The following is an 18,336-nucleotide window of genomic DNA, read 5'->3' on the forward strand; positions in this document are numbered from 1 at the left end:
ATCCTCGCCTTGAATGCGCCAGGATCTGATAAGGGTGCCAGTTCTAATCCCAATAGCCCCATTTCACATCCAGCTCCCTGCTTGTGGCCTGGGAAAGCAGTCGAGGATGGCCCAAAGCCTTGGGATCCTGCACCTGCGTGGAAGACTCAGAAGAGGCTCCGGGCTCCCAGCCTCAGATCAGCTCAGCTCTGGCTGTTGTGGCCACTTGGGGAATGATTCAACGGACGGAAGACCTTCTTCTCTGTCTTTCCTCTTTTCTGTATATCTGACTTTCCAGTAATAATAAAATAAATCTTTAAACAAATAAACAAAAAGAAATCAATCTTAGACCTGGTGTTGTTGACATAATGAGTAAAGCAGTAAAGCAGCAATCTGGCAACAAGGAAGCCCACAAATGGGGGCCAGTTCAAGTCCTGGTTGCTATACTTCCAATCTAGCTCCCAGCTAATACATCTGGGAAAAGCAATGGAAAGCTACCCAAGTCCTGTCGTGCTGTATCCATGTGGGAGAACAAGAAGCTCCTGGCTTCACTCTGGCCAGTGTTAGCTGTTATGACCAGAGAAGTGAACCTGTGGATAAAAGATACTATTTAAATCTAATTCTTCCTTTCAAATCAATTAGATATATCTTCAAAATCATTTTTTAAACATGCCATTTAAGGTCCAGCGTGATAGCTCAATTGGCTAATCCTCGCCTTGCAAGCGCTGGGATCCCATATGGGCACCAGTTCGTATCCTAGCTACTCTGTTTCCCATTTAGCTCCCTGCTTGTAGAGGATGGTCCAGGACCTTGGGACCCTGTACCTGTGTGGGAGACCAGGAAGAAGCTTCTGGTTTCTGGCTTCAGATCGGTTCAGCTCCAGCTGTTCCAGACATTTGGGGATTGAACCAGTGGATAGAAGATTTTCTGTCTCTCTTCTCTATAAAACATCCGCAGTTCCAATAAAAATAAATAAATCTCCAAAATAAAAAAACAAGCTACATACAGAATGCCACATGATGCTCCAATGCACTCTATTTAAAAGAAGATGTATGCAAAAACAATTTCCAACAAGTGACTATAAGAAACTTTGAGATTTAAAAGGGATAAGATTCTAATACCCCCAAAAATGTATTTTCATGAAACAGCTAATTTCACAGTTTTAGGAAATTACTTGACCGAGAGAGTATTTCTTAGCTCTTTTTATCCTCTTATTTATCAGACATGTCAACACATATACCTTGTCGATTCTGAAGTATCAAATCTATCCCATGACTAGACTTGGCCATGTGGCAAAGGTTTAGCCTGCAGCTATAGATGGCGTAACCACACTGCTACTCTCGAGGGAAGCTACATTTACAGAGGTATATAACCTGACATTTTCACTAAAACACTGCCACACTGCTTTAGTTATACGTGTGTCCTCAACAGAGCCATATTTTAATGGCATAGTGATGACATGTACTCAAAATATTCATCATGGCAAAATTTAGGATTTAGAAAAGGTGCTGGCAAAGTGGAGTACTGTGCAAAGTATAAAATCATTCATCCTAAATACTCTTTCTTGCCATGTAGTATTTCTACACCTCTCCCTCCAGAGGATCTCGTCAAACAGACTGCCCTGAAATGTTTACTTATGGACACAGAGTTTGGATTAGCCAAAAAGCTGAGAAAAATTCTGCTTCTTAAAAAAAATTTAAAACAAGTAACACTTATTGACTCATCAACACGCACTAAGCTTCTCTTTCTTTTCATACAGAAAAACAAGCTAGTCTAATGAATTAACTGAACTGCGAATTTTTTAACACATTCCTGAGAAAATGTAAAGTAACAGACTAGTCATCACTCAAACTTCCAAGATACCAGTTATAAAAAAAAATTGATAAGAAACAGCAGACCACTGTTAAAAGTTCCAGCCATTTCCTGTACCATCACATGTAACATGTCAGAACAATTTTTAAAATGACTGTTTTCCTTATTCTCACAGTAAATAGCTGCAATATATTATTTCCAATTGCTTCTTCCTTCTAAGAATTTACTTAGAAGACTACCCTAAAATATTTTCATTTATACATTATACTCAGAATAGGCTAAACCTCTCATCTGGTCACTATATAGGCTTTATAAAATACTTAAATAATATCTTCATGAATATTATAAAATAATGTTATATATGAATTTATTTTAAATTACACAAGCAAAATGGCTTAAACTATTTAAAGATGATATATATTTAAAAAACAAGAACATATCATCAAATAAAGATTCCATATAACACACCACTAGAACAATCTAGGTTTTAGTCAGAATTTCAAGACATTACAAATCAAGAATACAGTAGAAAAACATGGTAACAAAATAAACAAAAAAACCCAAACACAGAACTTACAAACATTGTGTTGTTTTCAAAGACTTAAAAGTGACTCCCCCACAGATCAGCAGTGAAATCCAAGTCACACAGTGCTACAGTTTTAGAAAGTAGTTTTTTCTTTAAAACATGGTATTATTCTACATACAAGAAACTCAATTTTTGCATTAAAGAACAGATATGACAAAAACATACTGCATAACTCACTAAGAAAATATGAAGCCCACCAAAAAAGGAGGGAAGGATGAAAAGAGGAAGGGATGGGAGATTTTATAAGACGTAACATTACAGGGCTGCCATCTGGTGCATGGCCGTTTTGGATGCCTGCATCCCATGGGGAGTGGCTGCTCTGCTCCCAATTCTAGTTTCCTTCAAACACGTAGCCTATGAGGCAACAGCTGATGGTTCAAATACTGGGTTCCTTGCTGCCCACACAGAACAATCAGAGCAGGTCCCCAGCTCCTGGTTTTGACCTGTTCTGGCCCCTGACATGTGTGGGCTTCTGGAAGACCTGCCCATTTCTGTTCTTTCATTTATTCATTCCTCTCTCTCCCGCTTCCTATTTCTTCCTCCGTCCCTCTCAAAACATAAAATTTTAAATTTTAAAATCTAAGTAAAATCAGAATGTAAGAGACAACATAGACACACCTGAGGCTCCCAACAGGTGGAATGTAGCTGGTGCAGATTTCTGGAAGGGGTAACATATCAAGAAAACTCTCTAAAACTTTACTTTCTGATTCAACAGTGTACAATGATATTTTAAGGGTAGAATGAAGACAAAAAGTATACAACTTTACATCAAAATAACAACATCAGACATAATGTGATCACATTATGCTAATAAATATGAATCAGAACCAGTAATATTTTTAAAATGGCCCACACACATTGTGACAAAAGAGGAAATTAAATCTGTATGTACCTATGTATACATTAAAACAGAACATGGCAGAAAATTGAAATATTTACCTCTAAGAATGTAACTGTATAATTCCAGTATTCATTATTCACCAATGGCTATAGTAAGCAAAGCAGTGGTGAGCTGGTAAGCTTACCAGTGGTAAACTGGTAAAATCTTAACAACCAGGTAAGAAATCAGAGGACTGAGAATCATTTGCTCATTTCTAGGGTGTCAATATTCCCATTCTGGCCAATTCCAAGTCACTACAAGTATTAGTAACTAGCTTACACAATTCCGCCCAAAAATCAGCCATCAGCTCTTACAAGCCAGTATAAGTTACTCCAGCATACCACTAAATCCACAAGTAACAGAAAATTTATAAATAATAATTACTTCAAATCACAAAACATTAATGATCAAAAAAATCATGTTATAATCTTCTAAAATACTTTTACACTACTTAGAGGAAGAAAAAAATGAAAAATAAGAATTGCAAAAAAAACCAAAACAAAACACAAATGTTACTTATAATCAAGTACATATACTGAAGGCAGAGAGGGAGAGGAGGAGCCGCCTAACAATATGTCATGTGTCTGTTCTTTATTTACTGATCCGTCTCTCCATCCACAGCATACCTGTGAAGAACTCATTATGCCTCCTACTCCAAGCTCTTGGGACAGTTCTGAAGGAAGTCGAGTTCCTGCCCTCGTGGAGCTCACATTCTATTAATGATGTCCTGTACCTTTTCTTGATGAACTGGTATAAAAATTTTCTGGAACCTTAGTACTAAAATAAGTAAAGCCACTATGAATGAGAAACTAGGCACTACACATTTCATCTGTTAGTTTTTAGAGAAAAGAAAGACATGGGAGAAGTCTGCTTTAGCAAAGGGGCATGGTACAGAAAGCAGACAAACGGAAGGCAAAGGCCCACCACCTCCATGCAGGCATGCACCCCTCTCCTCCCGCCTGGTGAAGCCAGGGTGACGCACTGACTCTCTAAGCCACTCGAGCCATGTCTGTGTGCCCGTGAGGTACAGACAGCTTCCTGCCCACACAATTCATTGACAGTTTGGGGTGAAGAGGGTAGCGACCACCACCTTAACATATTCTCTTACTTTTGCAGGAGAACGTTGCTTCCGTTTCTTCTTTTTCTGTAAGTCTACTGGCTCTCTGATTTGTTTTTTGTCTCTCATCAGTTGCTCAGATACATCAGGAAAAGTAATTTCCTGCTTTACACTTATCTGTTTAAAAAAAAAGCCAATTTTAGAAATGAATAAAAAAGTCCATTGTGACACAAAGCCATTGCACGTTTAATCCTTTGCTAAGTCTGCATACTGATGCTCCTAGAATGACCAACCGTATGTGCCAACCAAATCAAGTGCTACAGAATTCATTAACACGCAAGTGAGAAATAAAGCTCAAGAGTGAGTAAACTGAGAGAGAAATGAAGAAGTTTTAAAAAACCAAGTTGGAGGAAAGATTCAAGATTTCTAGAGGAAAGATAGTCTTAAGAACTAGCAGATACAGCAGCAAAAGTCAGGACATAGTAACATCCATTTCATCCCCACAGTCAAAGAACAGATGCTGCAGTCATAAACACACATGATAAGATCAAAACATCAATACAATCTTGGGGGACAGACAGATCATTTTGGTATCTTCATGGTTTTTATCTGTCTTTATAAAGCATTACATAAATGGCACAAAGTACTAAAAGATGATTATCTTTATGTTTGATAGCAAAGGAGGTAGTAAGAGTGAAGGCTGCAGTGTTGCATAACCTGAGAGAAGTAGGTAAGATGAACAGAGAATTATTTTGATGCTCCACATTTCTGGCAAGATCAGAGCCAGTGTGTCCCTATCCTCTATAAGAAACCATCACCAAAGCTCTGATTCCAGAGATGCAAATAGTTTTAGGCCACTGCTCTGCTCTGTACAAATACAATGCTACCTTTATAAAACACAGTGAACGCATTTACAAAGAAATTAAGGTTGCAACAACATTATCCACTCTTTAGATCTTTGTTCGCACAGAACTGCTTGCCCTAAAACATGCCCCAACATTCTATGATCATTTTGGCACCGCCAATTCTCATCAGATTTGTTGGTACTTCGTCATGCTCTCTTCATGCTACATTTCCCAGCCATCCTCAAGATGAAATCAAAAGGATCTTAAAAGAAACTGTCATGCAAACAGACTATGAAATTCAGCAAAAATCCTTCAGAATAATCTGAGAAGTACAGTCTGCCAATCGCTACTTTTTCAAAAACACAATGAAAAACATGGTGCAAAAGATTATGACCATCTCTAGATGCACACATGAAGCTGGAAGATGAACAGCTGTATAGAAAGGGGTGATACACCACAAGCCAGGGGCTTCAGATTGACACAGTAAAGCGGGAGCTCTCAGGAATTCCTGACATACAGCAGTGTATCAGAATCACAAAACAAGAAGGTGAGCACACATAATACAAATGACAAGTTAGCAGATAATCCCAACAGGTGACGGAATAGTCCAGTGACCATTCTTCTGGCTTTTTTGGGCATCAACTATTTAGAACATAAATTAGAACAGTAAAATCGAAGCTTTGGAATTCATCTTGCCACCACTGTGGAACAGATGTTTACTGAACTATCACTCCACATTTGGGCCTGGTTATGAGACTGAAGAGAAATAATACGCTTCAATGTGAGCAGCACAGTGGGATTGCTCTGTACTATGTCGAAAGGGCACCAAAAAGTAGTTCCAACATTTCTGACAGCCTATAAATTACAGGAAAAATCAAACCCATGGAGACATAATGAGCAACAGCAAGAAACAGAGGAATTCTTTTCAGCAGAAGTTGTCAAGTACAGCAAAGGAGAGATTCCTAAATAAACTCTGCAATTAGCAGCTATTCACAAAACCAAGGAGGAGTCTTTAGAATGGTTAAAAAAAAAAAAAAAGACTTGACACATATCTAAATCTTTTAGCTGTTTCCACCTGAATGGAAAGTAATCATATTAGTGCTACCACCTTAACATAAGGCATAAATTCACATCATGAAAACACAAACACAGACCTACAGGTGATAGCAAATACCAATAGGCACACAGCAAGTTCTATTTTTAGAATGCCCCAATAGCTTTGAAATTATCTCCTCTCCATACTATTTCGGAAGTAAATGTGGCGCAGCCTAAGGTGCTCAGAAAAGAGCTGGAAAATCCAAAAACACAGAGATGGGCATGATAATGATAAGATGGCTGGAAAGGAATTGCAGAATATCTAGAAAATCTCAAGCTGTCTGCAGCCCAGAGAAGATGACAAGAATCTACAAAAACAAGAAAACTCCTTAAGCATGGCCAGTGAGAATGCACCCTGAAGCTGCCTACCCTTTTCTTGGAGAAATCTCTTTGATGGAACACAAATTCACAGAGCCGCTTTTGCTATCAACCAAAACAAAACATAGTTAATAAAAGTAGGGTGATGTTTTGAAAGACTGGGTTGCTGGATTTTGAAAATATATCCATTAGAGCATAAAAAAATAGCCTTATTAAAAAGTAAGTAAATAAAATCTCCTCCCATACTTTCAGTGATATCATTTCACCCAAACCCTCACCAAGAGGCATTCTCCTGCCTCTTCCAGGGCCTGGATTTCAAACACTGCTGTTCATATTCATCCGGTCAGAAGTGTTTTCTCTATCCCTATCAATTCCTTCATCAGATTTAACTAAATCCAGAATGTCACCTCCTAAAATCCTTAAGACCCTCACTCCTCTAACCTTCCCTCTGGACTCCCTGATGTCAAAGAATAGAAGCCATTCACTGTGACTCCTATCTCCTTTCTATTTTCTAAACCAGAGGTAAAGAACCTTTTTTCTACCTAGGACTGTTTGGTTATTTACAACTTCATTCACAGGTCACATACAACTATCATCTCAACATTTAGCCCTGCTATAAACTTAATTCCAAGTCTAGCCTCTTGAGGGCCTTGTCTGGCGCATGGGACTGGAGGTTCCCCAAGATGCAGAAATAGAGTTCTGTTCTACAGTGTCATGCTGCTTCACCCTGAGCCACTGTCCTCACCAGCTCTTCACTGCAAGTTCTAAAATAGTCTTCCCTCTTTATTCTCCCAATCTTACACATAAAGAGACCTCCCAGACCAAAAAATTGTCCTCCTGATGCTCAGCCACAGGATGAGTCCCTTTACTTCATTTCTGGCCCCAAACTAAACTTAACCTATTTTTAACTATTTCATGTACTTATATGTTATTTTGACATTTTCAAGGCATTTCCCATAAGTCCTTTCACACATTCATTTATTCAATCAGGTTAAAACAGTATAAACATTTATTCAGACTCTAATAAGCACAAACACCACTATAGATACTGAGGATACTTTCCACATACAAAGTCTCTTTTTCAAAGCTCTGAAAATAAAGATAAAGGAATTTTGATGCACTATGGGGCAAAAGAAAGAAACCAATAATTCAAGACAGCACAGATCACTCAATAAATAGAACAGAAGATAGGGGGCAGGGATTCAAATGAAGAAATGAAGATTTCAAGTAACTGCGAACAAAATAAGGGACTTAATAAGAGCTGATAAACTTGCCAACTTCTTTCTTGAAGACTCAGTAATGTTAGCATATGACAGAACAAATAAAAAGCAACTAAAACAATAACAGATAATATGTCAATAACACTTCACTTGGTTTGCAAATTTTAGTCTATCTCCATCCCTACCTCCTGAACATAAAGTTAATTCCTTGTGATCACGTTCGTCTTCATTTTCAACATCCTATATCCACAGCCAGTGATAACCATTTCACTCCAATTAAGCTTACCAACTTTACTGATTCAATATATTCTTCCACAAGTAAATTAATACCAAATGTTTTCACGTCATTTCCAGACTGAGCAATCCGCGGCAGCACTCTGAGGTATCAATGCTAAACGCCCCAGCTCAGCTTTCAAGATTCCATACAATCTACTTTACAGAAAAGACCTAGGTTATTGGCAAGAATATGACTCTCAGGAGCCATGCGTTCCCATCCATTTCAACTTTGGGTCGTGGTCTTCTCACTTTCCCTTGCATCCCATCTGAGTAACAAGAAGGTATTTTTTCTGCTTTCCCCTATATCATGCACTAATGACCCCACTTCCACCACTCACCAAGCCACTGCTGCTTCACTCCCTCCCAGAAACAGTCTGAGAGGCAGGCAGTGAGACACCACAGGTTAGATGCTGCACTTAATATTCGCATCCTTACAAGAGTGCTTGTGAGGAAGCAGCAGCTGCTCTGCTTCTGTTTCCATTTCCAACTACTGAAGCACCTGAGAGGCAGCAAACAATGGCCCAACTACTTGGGATCCAGCCACCCATCTGGGAGACACAGAGTTCCTGGCTCTCAGCTTTGCCCGGGCACAGCCTGGCTGCTGCGGGCATTTAGGGAGTGAACCAGCAAATGAAGATTAATCTTTTAACTCTCATTCAACCTTTCAATCAATCAAAAACTTTAAAAATTCAAAAATAAATGAAATGGTCTTCCTGATTCTAACAGGTACTGACTTTCTTTCTACAAGCATATTCAAATTCTACCTAGAAAATAAATTCTTGTGGACCAAAATTTTGCTAGAGAAACAGTGTTTCTGAGAGTGAAAGTAGTAAGGGTGTGTGTAACCATTAGAATCTGTTCCCAAATGTTACCAAGCAAACACTCCGGCTCAATCATGGTGACCACAAGTATTACAAGAGTTTATACATAAAAGACACAGCACAAAACAAAGTTGGTGCTATTTGAAAGGTATTCCTGGAGTACAGAAAAAGGGAAACTTAAGCAGCAGAGAATACTACCAAGATAGTTTTGGTAACAACAGTTAGATTTAACCAGACAACAAGATTTTACATTCCAAGCTCAGAGCCAAAGAACAATGCAGGCAGGTGAGGCAGTACACTACTGAGCAGGTCTCTGTGAATCCAAAGTCGTAATTATTCCCTTTACTTGCCTCATGATTCCATACAAAATTCTCAAAGAAGATAACAATCATCAGGGGAAGACAGTCAAAAACTGTTCTTTGGTGCAAACATGCAGAAGGATCCACCATTCGAATCCTAATCACTGTCCTAATTGGTTTCTTACTACAAATTTTGGTTACTATACTAGTATTGCAAAGTTTAGATAATGGAGTACAGGGAGTAATCAAATCAAAACTGATCTTACTACTTACTATCTCCCTTCTTCCAACTTCTTAGCATCACATGATCACAGCTCCCTCTTTCTTCATGGCAGTTCTGCTGAATTCATCCTTCCAGCAATTGCAGTACCTTTGCCACACTTCAAGTAAATCTACATTAGTGGCCCTCAAAGTGTGGGGAGTCTTTCAGAGTTCACGAGACTAAAACCTTTGTGCTATCTACCTATTCTGCTTAACCTTCTCTCATGAGTATGCTGTGGCATTTTAAAGCTAATAATGTCATCACAGACTGCACTCCTTAGCACAGACGACCACCTTGTTCCCATATCAACCCAGCAAGATTTGCACAAATCCTCTTTTCACTAAATCTTGTTTTAGAAAATAGGATTGTTCTGTCATTTAAAATATTACATGCTAACATGCATAGATTTTAATGTTATTCACAGATAAATAAAACCTTAAATTTCCCAATTTTAATTTCCAATAAAGTATATATTAATTTTTGTAACTAACAAAAGTTGAAACTTCTAAGGACAGGTAAGCATTTGGCACAATGGCTCAGAGGGCCAAGTTCAAGTTCTACAGATTGCAGTTTCATGCTAATACATTCCCTGGGAGGCAGCAGGTGATGGCTCAGAGCACTTGGGTCCCTGCCACCCACATACGAGAGCTGGACTGAGTTCCAGGTTTACTATGGCTTTGTACTGGAAGAACCCCAGCTGTTGCAGGCTGCTTGGGAGTCAACGAGCACATGGAAGAAGTACCTCATTTACCTCCACTTGCCTTTCAAATAAGCTTTAATATTTATTTATTTATTATTTGTTTATGTTTCTCTTTTGAGTCTCAATATTTATTAGGAGTATAAAGGGGTCCCAAGGTCAAATGTTTAAGAACTGTTTATCTAGAACAGGGTGTGGAACGACCAGCCCACATGGCATACAAGGCCTGTGAAATCACATGCTCTATCCCTAGCAAGGCAACTACAAGCAGCACTCAAAATTCAATCAATCTTCAGCAGACTAATTTGTAAGTTGATAATTTTGTATGGCCCACAAATTATGTCATAAATATGCAAATGGACCTCACCAGAACAAAGGTTCCACACCTTTAGATTCTAGACACCTACTTTTTTTCTTTTTTAATGATACAGTTCCATAGGCTCTGAGACTTCCTGTCCCCCTACCTCCTAATGATTTTCCTTCTAGTTTTACAATGGGCGGTTCTAGATTCTAGACACATCTTAACTGCAAGCTGCATTGCCGCCTTCTTCTCCACTCAAATGATTTTATTAGGGATGCCTGGTTCACATGAAAATAGAGAATTCAGTACAAGTATTGTGTGCATAGGTGGTTAGGAAACACTGCCTTTTCTAGCTTGGTGTGATGAAACACCAATCACACCTGGCACACAGAATCTTTTGGTAAATATGAATATCCAAATAAAACACAAGGCTTCTTAGGAACTGGTTGGATCTATGGCAGGGAAAATACAACCTTACAAAACAGGGGAGCAGAAGCTGAAGCACTCAAAACATGGGTTCATGTCAAGAAGACCACAAGAGTAAGCATTATTGTGGCACAGCTCGATTGGGACATCAGCAGCATACATAAAAGTGCAAGTTTAAGTCCCAGCTGCTCCGTTTCCAATCCAGCCTGCTGTTAATGTGCCCAGGAGGGTAGCAGAAAATGGCCCAAGTGTGAAATCAGAAATAAATTCCTAGTTCCTGGCTTTGGGCTGGCCCAGCCAGAAATGGTTGTTTCATCCAACTGGAGAAAGAACCAGTGGATGAAAAATCTCTCTCTCTCTCTCTGTGCTTTTCAAATAAATTTATTCTTAAAAAATAAATTTATTTTTATTGGGAAGGCAGATTTTACAGAGGAGAGACAGACAGAGAAGGTCTTTCATCCTCTGGTTCACTTCACAAATGGCCACAACTGAGCTGAACTGAAGCTGGGAGCCAAGAGCTGCTCTCGTGTCTCACACATGGGTGCAGGGTTCCAAGGCCATGGGCAATCCTCCACTGCTTTCACAGGCCATAATCAGAGAACTCTTCTCCCAGGTGGAGTATCTGTGAAACAAGGATGCTGGTGTCACAGGACGGAGGATTAGCATACAGTACCACCATGCTGGCTTCATCAAATAAATATTTTTTTTTAAAATCCCCAAGAGACAGCCATAAAGAGCTTTCGATGCCCAATGCTGGCATAATACCAGCAATGACAGTACTGGGTCACAGCTCACAGAATGAGTATCCATACTGATATACATTAAAATATCAATGAAATAATTGAGGGAAAGGGACAGCAATGATAAACAGAAATAGAACAAGGAAAGGCAAAATCACAATCAGGTTTACACCACAATAACAATTATGAGGGTTGTAAGGTTACTTCCTTGCAAAAGGCTCATGGAAAATGGGATTAAAAGGTAAGTTTATTTTGGTTTAAATAGGTTTTGATCTGTATGTAATTTTCTCACAACATGAATTCCTAAGAACTATTTGAAGGTCCCTTATATGCATGGAATGTAAAAAAAAATTTTGAAGCAAAAATTTGAAAGAGAGGCACAATCTTTCAATTCCATTTCCTACAAACTTGTTAAAACATACACTGATTTGTAGGAAATACCTAACCAACAAAAGTTAAAATCAGTGGCCAACAATCTGAAACAGGACCATCTGGAAGTATCTATTACAAAATATGTGCTTGTTACAAAGGAAAACATCCTAATCACAGCAAGGAAACCTGGCAAACACTTCCTTAGAGAAGTATCAAAGTGACTATCAGAAGACACATCCACAGTATGACCCACAGTACAGGATACACTGAGAGGGATGCAATAACACTTGCCTATGACTGCCAGTATATAACCCTTCAGCACAACTAGGAAAACATCAAACAAACTCAAACTGAAAGACAACGCTACAAAATAACTGACCAGTGCTCATCAAAGTACCAAGGGTATAAAAGAGCAATGATGACAAGTATTTATACCCTGTCGCTCACGTGGAGACTTGGAAACAGTCCTGAGCTTCTGACTTTGGCTGGGCCCAACTCCAGCTATAAGACATCTAGACAACCAGCAGACAGAAGACTTACCACTTTCTCTTTCTCTAATTAAAACAAAACACACTAGGACTGAAACCAAGATCTGATACCCTTGGTCAATGCTATTTCCACTATTATAATTGCTTCTTTATAAATCTCCATTATTCATATTTGTTCAAAATGTTTTTACATAAGCTATTGCTTTTTCTTCATATATCAACTATAGTACTGCCAGAATGCCTAATGGAATAGTTTCCACAGGGAAAGAAAATGTGAGCTGAAAAGTAACAAAGCACACAAATTTCTACATTATTTAGATATAATGTATTAGACTTCAATTTTTTAAAAGATTTATTTATTTATTTATTTGAAAGGTAGAGTTACACAGAGAGAGAAAGGAAGGGAGGGAGAGAACGAGAGAAATCTTTCATCTGCTGGTTCATTTCCCAAAACGGCTCTAATAGCTGGGAACAGGAGAAAGTGAAGCCAGGAGCTGGAGAACTCCATAACCAAATCACCTGCATCATCTTCCACGGCCATTCCAGGCAGCATTAGCAGACAGCTGGATCCTAAATGGAGCAGCTGGGACTGAAACCAAAGCTCCTTTGGAATGCCACCATGGTGGCTGGGCCCACAGTACCACAACACCAGCCCCAAGATGTCAGCTTCCATGCCATCTCTTCCAAATACTAGCTGAGTAAACTTACAAAGGTTAACAAAGCATGACAGGAAAAACACAGGTTGGCAGATCAAATAAAATCTAATTCCAGATAGTAATATTATCAATGTGAAATTGAACAACTGTAACTGCTAGGACACACAAACACAGCTCCACTAAAACGTTTTGGCATCTAAAACCCAAGATGGTAAAAAGTAATCTTTCCTTTCACATTGGATACCCCTCCCAAAGTCCCGACCATACAAATACTATCCCAGTCTTCTGCCTTAAGATATTAATTATTTTCTCTAACCAAGACCCCATCCAAATGCAGTTTTTCTTTGTCTCCCCTCAATACCATATATGAATTTGGAAACAGTTCTGATTCCTCTAACTATTATAAAGACATTTATATAAAGACAGTTAGAATTCTCATACGGTGCTACATGAAAACAAAACTGATCACATCTCTTGTAGACTAAAACATGGCCAACAGCATCAACAGCCTTGAGAAACCTACAAGCTCACACGGCAAGAATGCACAAATGTACCATATTACTTACGATAATAAAAACAGGTAACCATTTCATATTCAGCAATACACTGTGAGATAATATAGCTATATACATCCACACCATATAGCTATGTAGGCATTATCTGATCATTAGAAAGTTGACTTTTTATTAATATGACAGAGCAAGACTCTCAGTTTAAAGATAAGTGACACATGTAAATAAGGGCATAAATACATTTTCAAACACACAAGAAAATGAAGGAAATTTTATACAAACATACAAATGCCTATGCAGGAAAATTTAAAAGGAAAACATTAAAATGTTAAGGTATCCTAAAATAAATTTGTTAATAATGTGTTACCTTCTGTATACTTGAAAATCTTATATTTTCAAAATATTACTTTATCCTTAAAAAGATCTTGATTTGGGGCTCGGCAGTGTGGCCTAGTGGCTAAGGTCCTTGCCTTGATCCCATGTGGCCGCTGGTTCTAATCCCGGCAGCTCCACTTCCTCTCTGTCTCTCCTCCTCTCAGTATATCTAACTTTGTAATAAAAATAAAATAAATCTTTAAAAAAAATCTTGATTTGCCTAATATGAATATTACTAAAAAGGAAAAATGTATTTAACATTATCTTGAAATACAAACTGCTCCAAAAACTATCACAAGCAGATATGCCATGGCACAGTAAACTAAGCTTCCAACTGCAGCATTCCATATACAAGCCAGTTTGAGTCCCAGCAGCTCCACTTCTGATCCAACTCCCTGCTTCCAGCCTGGAAAAACAACAGAGAATGGCCCAAGTCCTTGGACCCCTGTACCAATGTGCAAGAACCAAAAGAAGCTCTTGGGTTCACTTCAGTTCAGCTCTGGATGTTACAGTCATTTAGGGATTGAACCAGTGGATAGAATACCTTCTCTGGGTGTCTCCCCTTCTACCTCTGCTTTAAAAATAAAGTAAATCTTAAAAAACAAAAACACCCTAACTAAACATTAAGCCAGCAAAGTGAAACTAAAAGAAAACCTCTATGGATCACTGTCTAAAAAACAGGGGGGTAGGAAGTACTGTGGCCCAGTGAGTTAAGCTGTCATCAGCCATACTGGAGTGCCAGTTCAAGTTCTGGCTGCTTGGCTTCCAATCCGTCTTAATGCTAATGCACTTGGGAAGGCAGCAAGATGGCGGCCCAAGAGCTTGGGGTCTTGCCTCCTACAAGGTAGATGTGGATGGAGTTTCTGGCTCCTGGTTTTAACCTGGTCACTGCTGAGTCCATCTGGGAAGTAAATCAGTAGGTGGAAAATTTGTCTCTTTCACTCTGGCTTCCAATTAAATCTTTATTTTAAAAAAAACAACACACAGGTGCCAATGCATTGGTGGAGCAGACTAATTTTTCACCTGTAAGCACCAGCATCCCCTACTGGTGCCAGTTCGAGTTCCAGCTCTTCCATTTCCATTCCAGCTTCCTGCTTATGGCCTGGAAAAGCAGAGGAGGATGGCTCACTGCACCTGTGTAGGAGATCAGAAGAAACTCCCAGCTCCTGGCTTCAGATTGGCTCAGTTCTGGCTGTTGCTGCCATTTGGGGGGTGAACTAGTGGATGGAAGACCTCTGTCTCTGTCTCTCCTTCTCTCTGTAAAATCTACCTTTCAAATGAAGATAAACAAATGTTTAAATAATAACAGTAATAATGCACAGTCATCAAATAAATGTTAACCTCTCGCTTCATATCACCAATAAAAATCAATTCCAAGTGGACTGCCAACCTAAATTAGAGAGGAAAACGATAAGGCTTCTGGAAGTTGTTTTTTTTGTAATATCTTCAGTATGCTTGGATAGTCAAATACTTCTTAAGCAGGACAAGCAAAACACTCACAATCCTCAAAAGGTAAGAGTTAAAAACTGAACCTTATTAACTCCTGTTTCTGGAAAGAACAAAGAGGTGAGCCTGCATGGCCGAGTGACAACTGCAATGCACATATCCAACAAACATATAAAGAACTACAACCACTAAAAGAAACAATAGGAAAATGGGAATAATAAAAAAATACTTAAATTGTTACCAAACATGAAAAAAAAATTATTTCCTATCAGGAAAACTAAACCTAAAATTATAATGCAATTTCATTAAACAATCATCAAAATGGCTAAAATTAAAATCTGGTGTTTTACCAAATCTTACAAGAACTTGGAACAATTACAAATTGGCAAAATTAACTAGAAAGTCTCTGGATAACAAGTACAGAAGTTGAGCATATGTATACCCAGCAAGTTCAATCCTGTGTATACAAAGGAACTTCAAAAGTTCACAGAAAGTGCTCGATTCGGCAGCACATATACTAAAAGTTCACAGAAAATCCATTATCAGTTTTTTCCATCTATTTTTTTTGAAGACCCTTTGTACTCCAACAGTTACAAGCACTCCTAAGACACATCTAAGAATATTCACAGCAGCACTTTCCATAACAGCCAACAATTACTAAGAATCTAAATAAAGGGCTCCTGTTTGACAATGGATGACCTAGTCACACAACTGATTGCACACAAACAACACTATACTGCGACTATATGCAATAACAAGAAAACATCTCACAAATACACACAAGAAGGCTAGACACTACAACACACAGCAAATACAATTTGGTATACACAAAACTCAAAGTCATGTGAAAGTCTAACACTGGTAAAAACATTTAGGGTTACAGTAAACTTCCAAGATGTATATTTAGCGGTGGATATTTGATTCAGATTGGCTCAATTCTGGCTGTTGCTGGGTATTTGGTGCAGTCGATTCCAATCTGACTAACTGCGTGAGTCCCAGCTCTGCTCCACACGCCAGTATTCTTGTAATGCATGCCCTAGCAGGTGGGCTTCCTCACACCAAGCAGGGGGACCTAGGTTCAGTTCTGAGCTTGGTCTGGCCCAGTCCCAACTACTGTAGCCAGGCAGAGAGTGAACCAGCAAATGCAGGTTTTCTTTCTCTTTAAAATAAACAAGGAAAAACTTCAAAGATACTTATATAAGAATTAGTGCACTTTTCTGTATGAATACCATAAGCTATTTTCAAGGAGCTCATGAAAAATGGTTATTATGAAAAATTATGCAAGGACTGCAAAAAGTTTTGCACTAAAATCAACTTAGTTAATTCTCTTTTGTACAGACATGTTAAGTTCCCTGTATACAACCACATAAAACAAACACATGGCTTTCATAAATATTTCATGCAAACTAGCCAATCTACTAGTCTCATATATATAAATCTACAGTGGTTAAATGAATTATAACATACCATTTAATCAGCCATCAAAATAAGCTGGTTTCATATGCAATAACACAGAAATCTCTACAAAATATCATTAAATGAATAATTCAAATTTCAAAAGCATGCAAATAACATTATTCAATTTATGTAAAACAAAACAGTTTAACAGCTACATTAGCTTTCTGCATTATATGCTCAAAACATATAGGCAAATACAGATCAGTATTAATAAACTCTTGAGGATTATCATAGGCATAGGTAAAAACAAAGAACTTTTACTTCATTATTCCCTCCTATACTGTTTCCATTTTCACAGAAAATGTAACCTGTTTGTTAAAAACTATGCCACAAAATTATCAAAATGCCAAGGCAGAGGCCACTTTGAGCTGGTTTCCTGAAGCCATCTACTACAGGCTCAGCATTCTTTATTCAAACATCAGAAATGCAAGATGTTCCAAAATGTGAGACAATCCGAACACCAACATGATTCTACAAGTGGAAAATTATACACCTGACCTCATGGGATAGGTCCCAACCAAAACAGAGGCACATAAAATGACCTTCAGGCTATCTGCATAAGGTGTGAAATATAAATAAATTTCAAGTTTAAACTTGGATCTAATACCCCAGATATCTCATTATAGATATGCAAATTCTCCCACATCCAGACTATGTGTTCCCCAGCATTTCCGACAAGGAACACTCAACTTACAGTAGAGCTCCTCTGACTCATATACTTATCAGGTAAGCTGAAATGAGTAACAATAAGCAATAACTTGATTCACCAGAAAGCAAAGAACAGCACTGCTTATGCTTTCTGCTCAAACAATAATACTATCAGATTAGATACTGAATGGATCTGAAAGGAACAGAAGGGAGAAGCCAAGTAAAATCTTGTCAAGAAACTAGAGTTGATACTAGTTACCAGCTATTCTACTAGAAGCAATTTTAATCTATTTCTGAAAATAATACCAATGTAGGTGTATGGCACAGTGTATAAAACGCCTCTTGTACCTGCAACCCCAGAGAGCCGGAGCTCTAGCTTCCTGCTAATGCACATCCAGCAGAACACAGCTCAAGCTCTTGGCTCCCTGAGACTCAACCAGAAAGTAAACCAGCAAACAGAAGACAGCCTCTTTTTCTCTCTGAATTTCAAAAAATACAAATTCTTTTAAAAAGGTAACTGAAGGGCCCAGTGCAATGGCCCAGTGGCTAACTCACCTTGTAAGAGCCAGGATTGTATATGAGTATCGGTTCATGACCCAGCTGCTCCACCACCCATCCAGCTCCCTGCTTGTGGCCTGGGAAAACAGTGGAGGATGGCCCAAAGCCTTGGGATCCTGCACCTGAACAGCAGACCTGGAAGAAGCTCCTGACTTCAGATTGGCTCAGTTCCAGCTGTTGCAGCCACTTAGGGACTGAACCAGTGGAAA

General features: G+C 38.6%; 1 protein-coding gene across 7 annotated transcripts in view; it reads right to left on the minus strand.

The window, feature by feature from the left end:
• Positions 1 to 18,336, minus strand: part of ZNF148 (zinc finger protein 148) — a 154,929-nt gene that overhangs the window by 52,998 nt on the left and 83,595 nt on the right. For all 7 annotated transcript variants that reach the window (XM_058662015.1, XM_058662016.1, XM_058662010.1 and 4 more), the window contains one exon: positions 4,366 to 4,491. In XM_058662015.1, the coding sequence (XP_058517998.1) occupies positions 4,366 to 4,491 (126 nt within the window). The remainder of the gene's footprint in view (positions 1 to 4,365; positions 4,492 to 18,336) is intronic.

Source organism: Ochotona princeps, chromosome 3 (genome assembly GCF_030435755.1).
Source record: "Ochotona princeps isolate mOchPri1 chromosome 3, mOchPri1.hap1, whole genome shotgun sequence".
Taxonomy (NCBI): Eukaryota; Metazoa; Chordata; class Mammalia; order Lagomorpha; family Ochotonidae; genus Ochotona; species Ochotona princeps.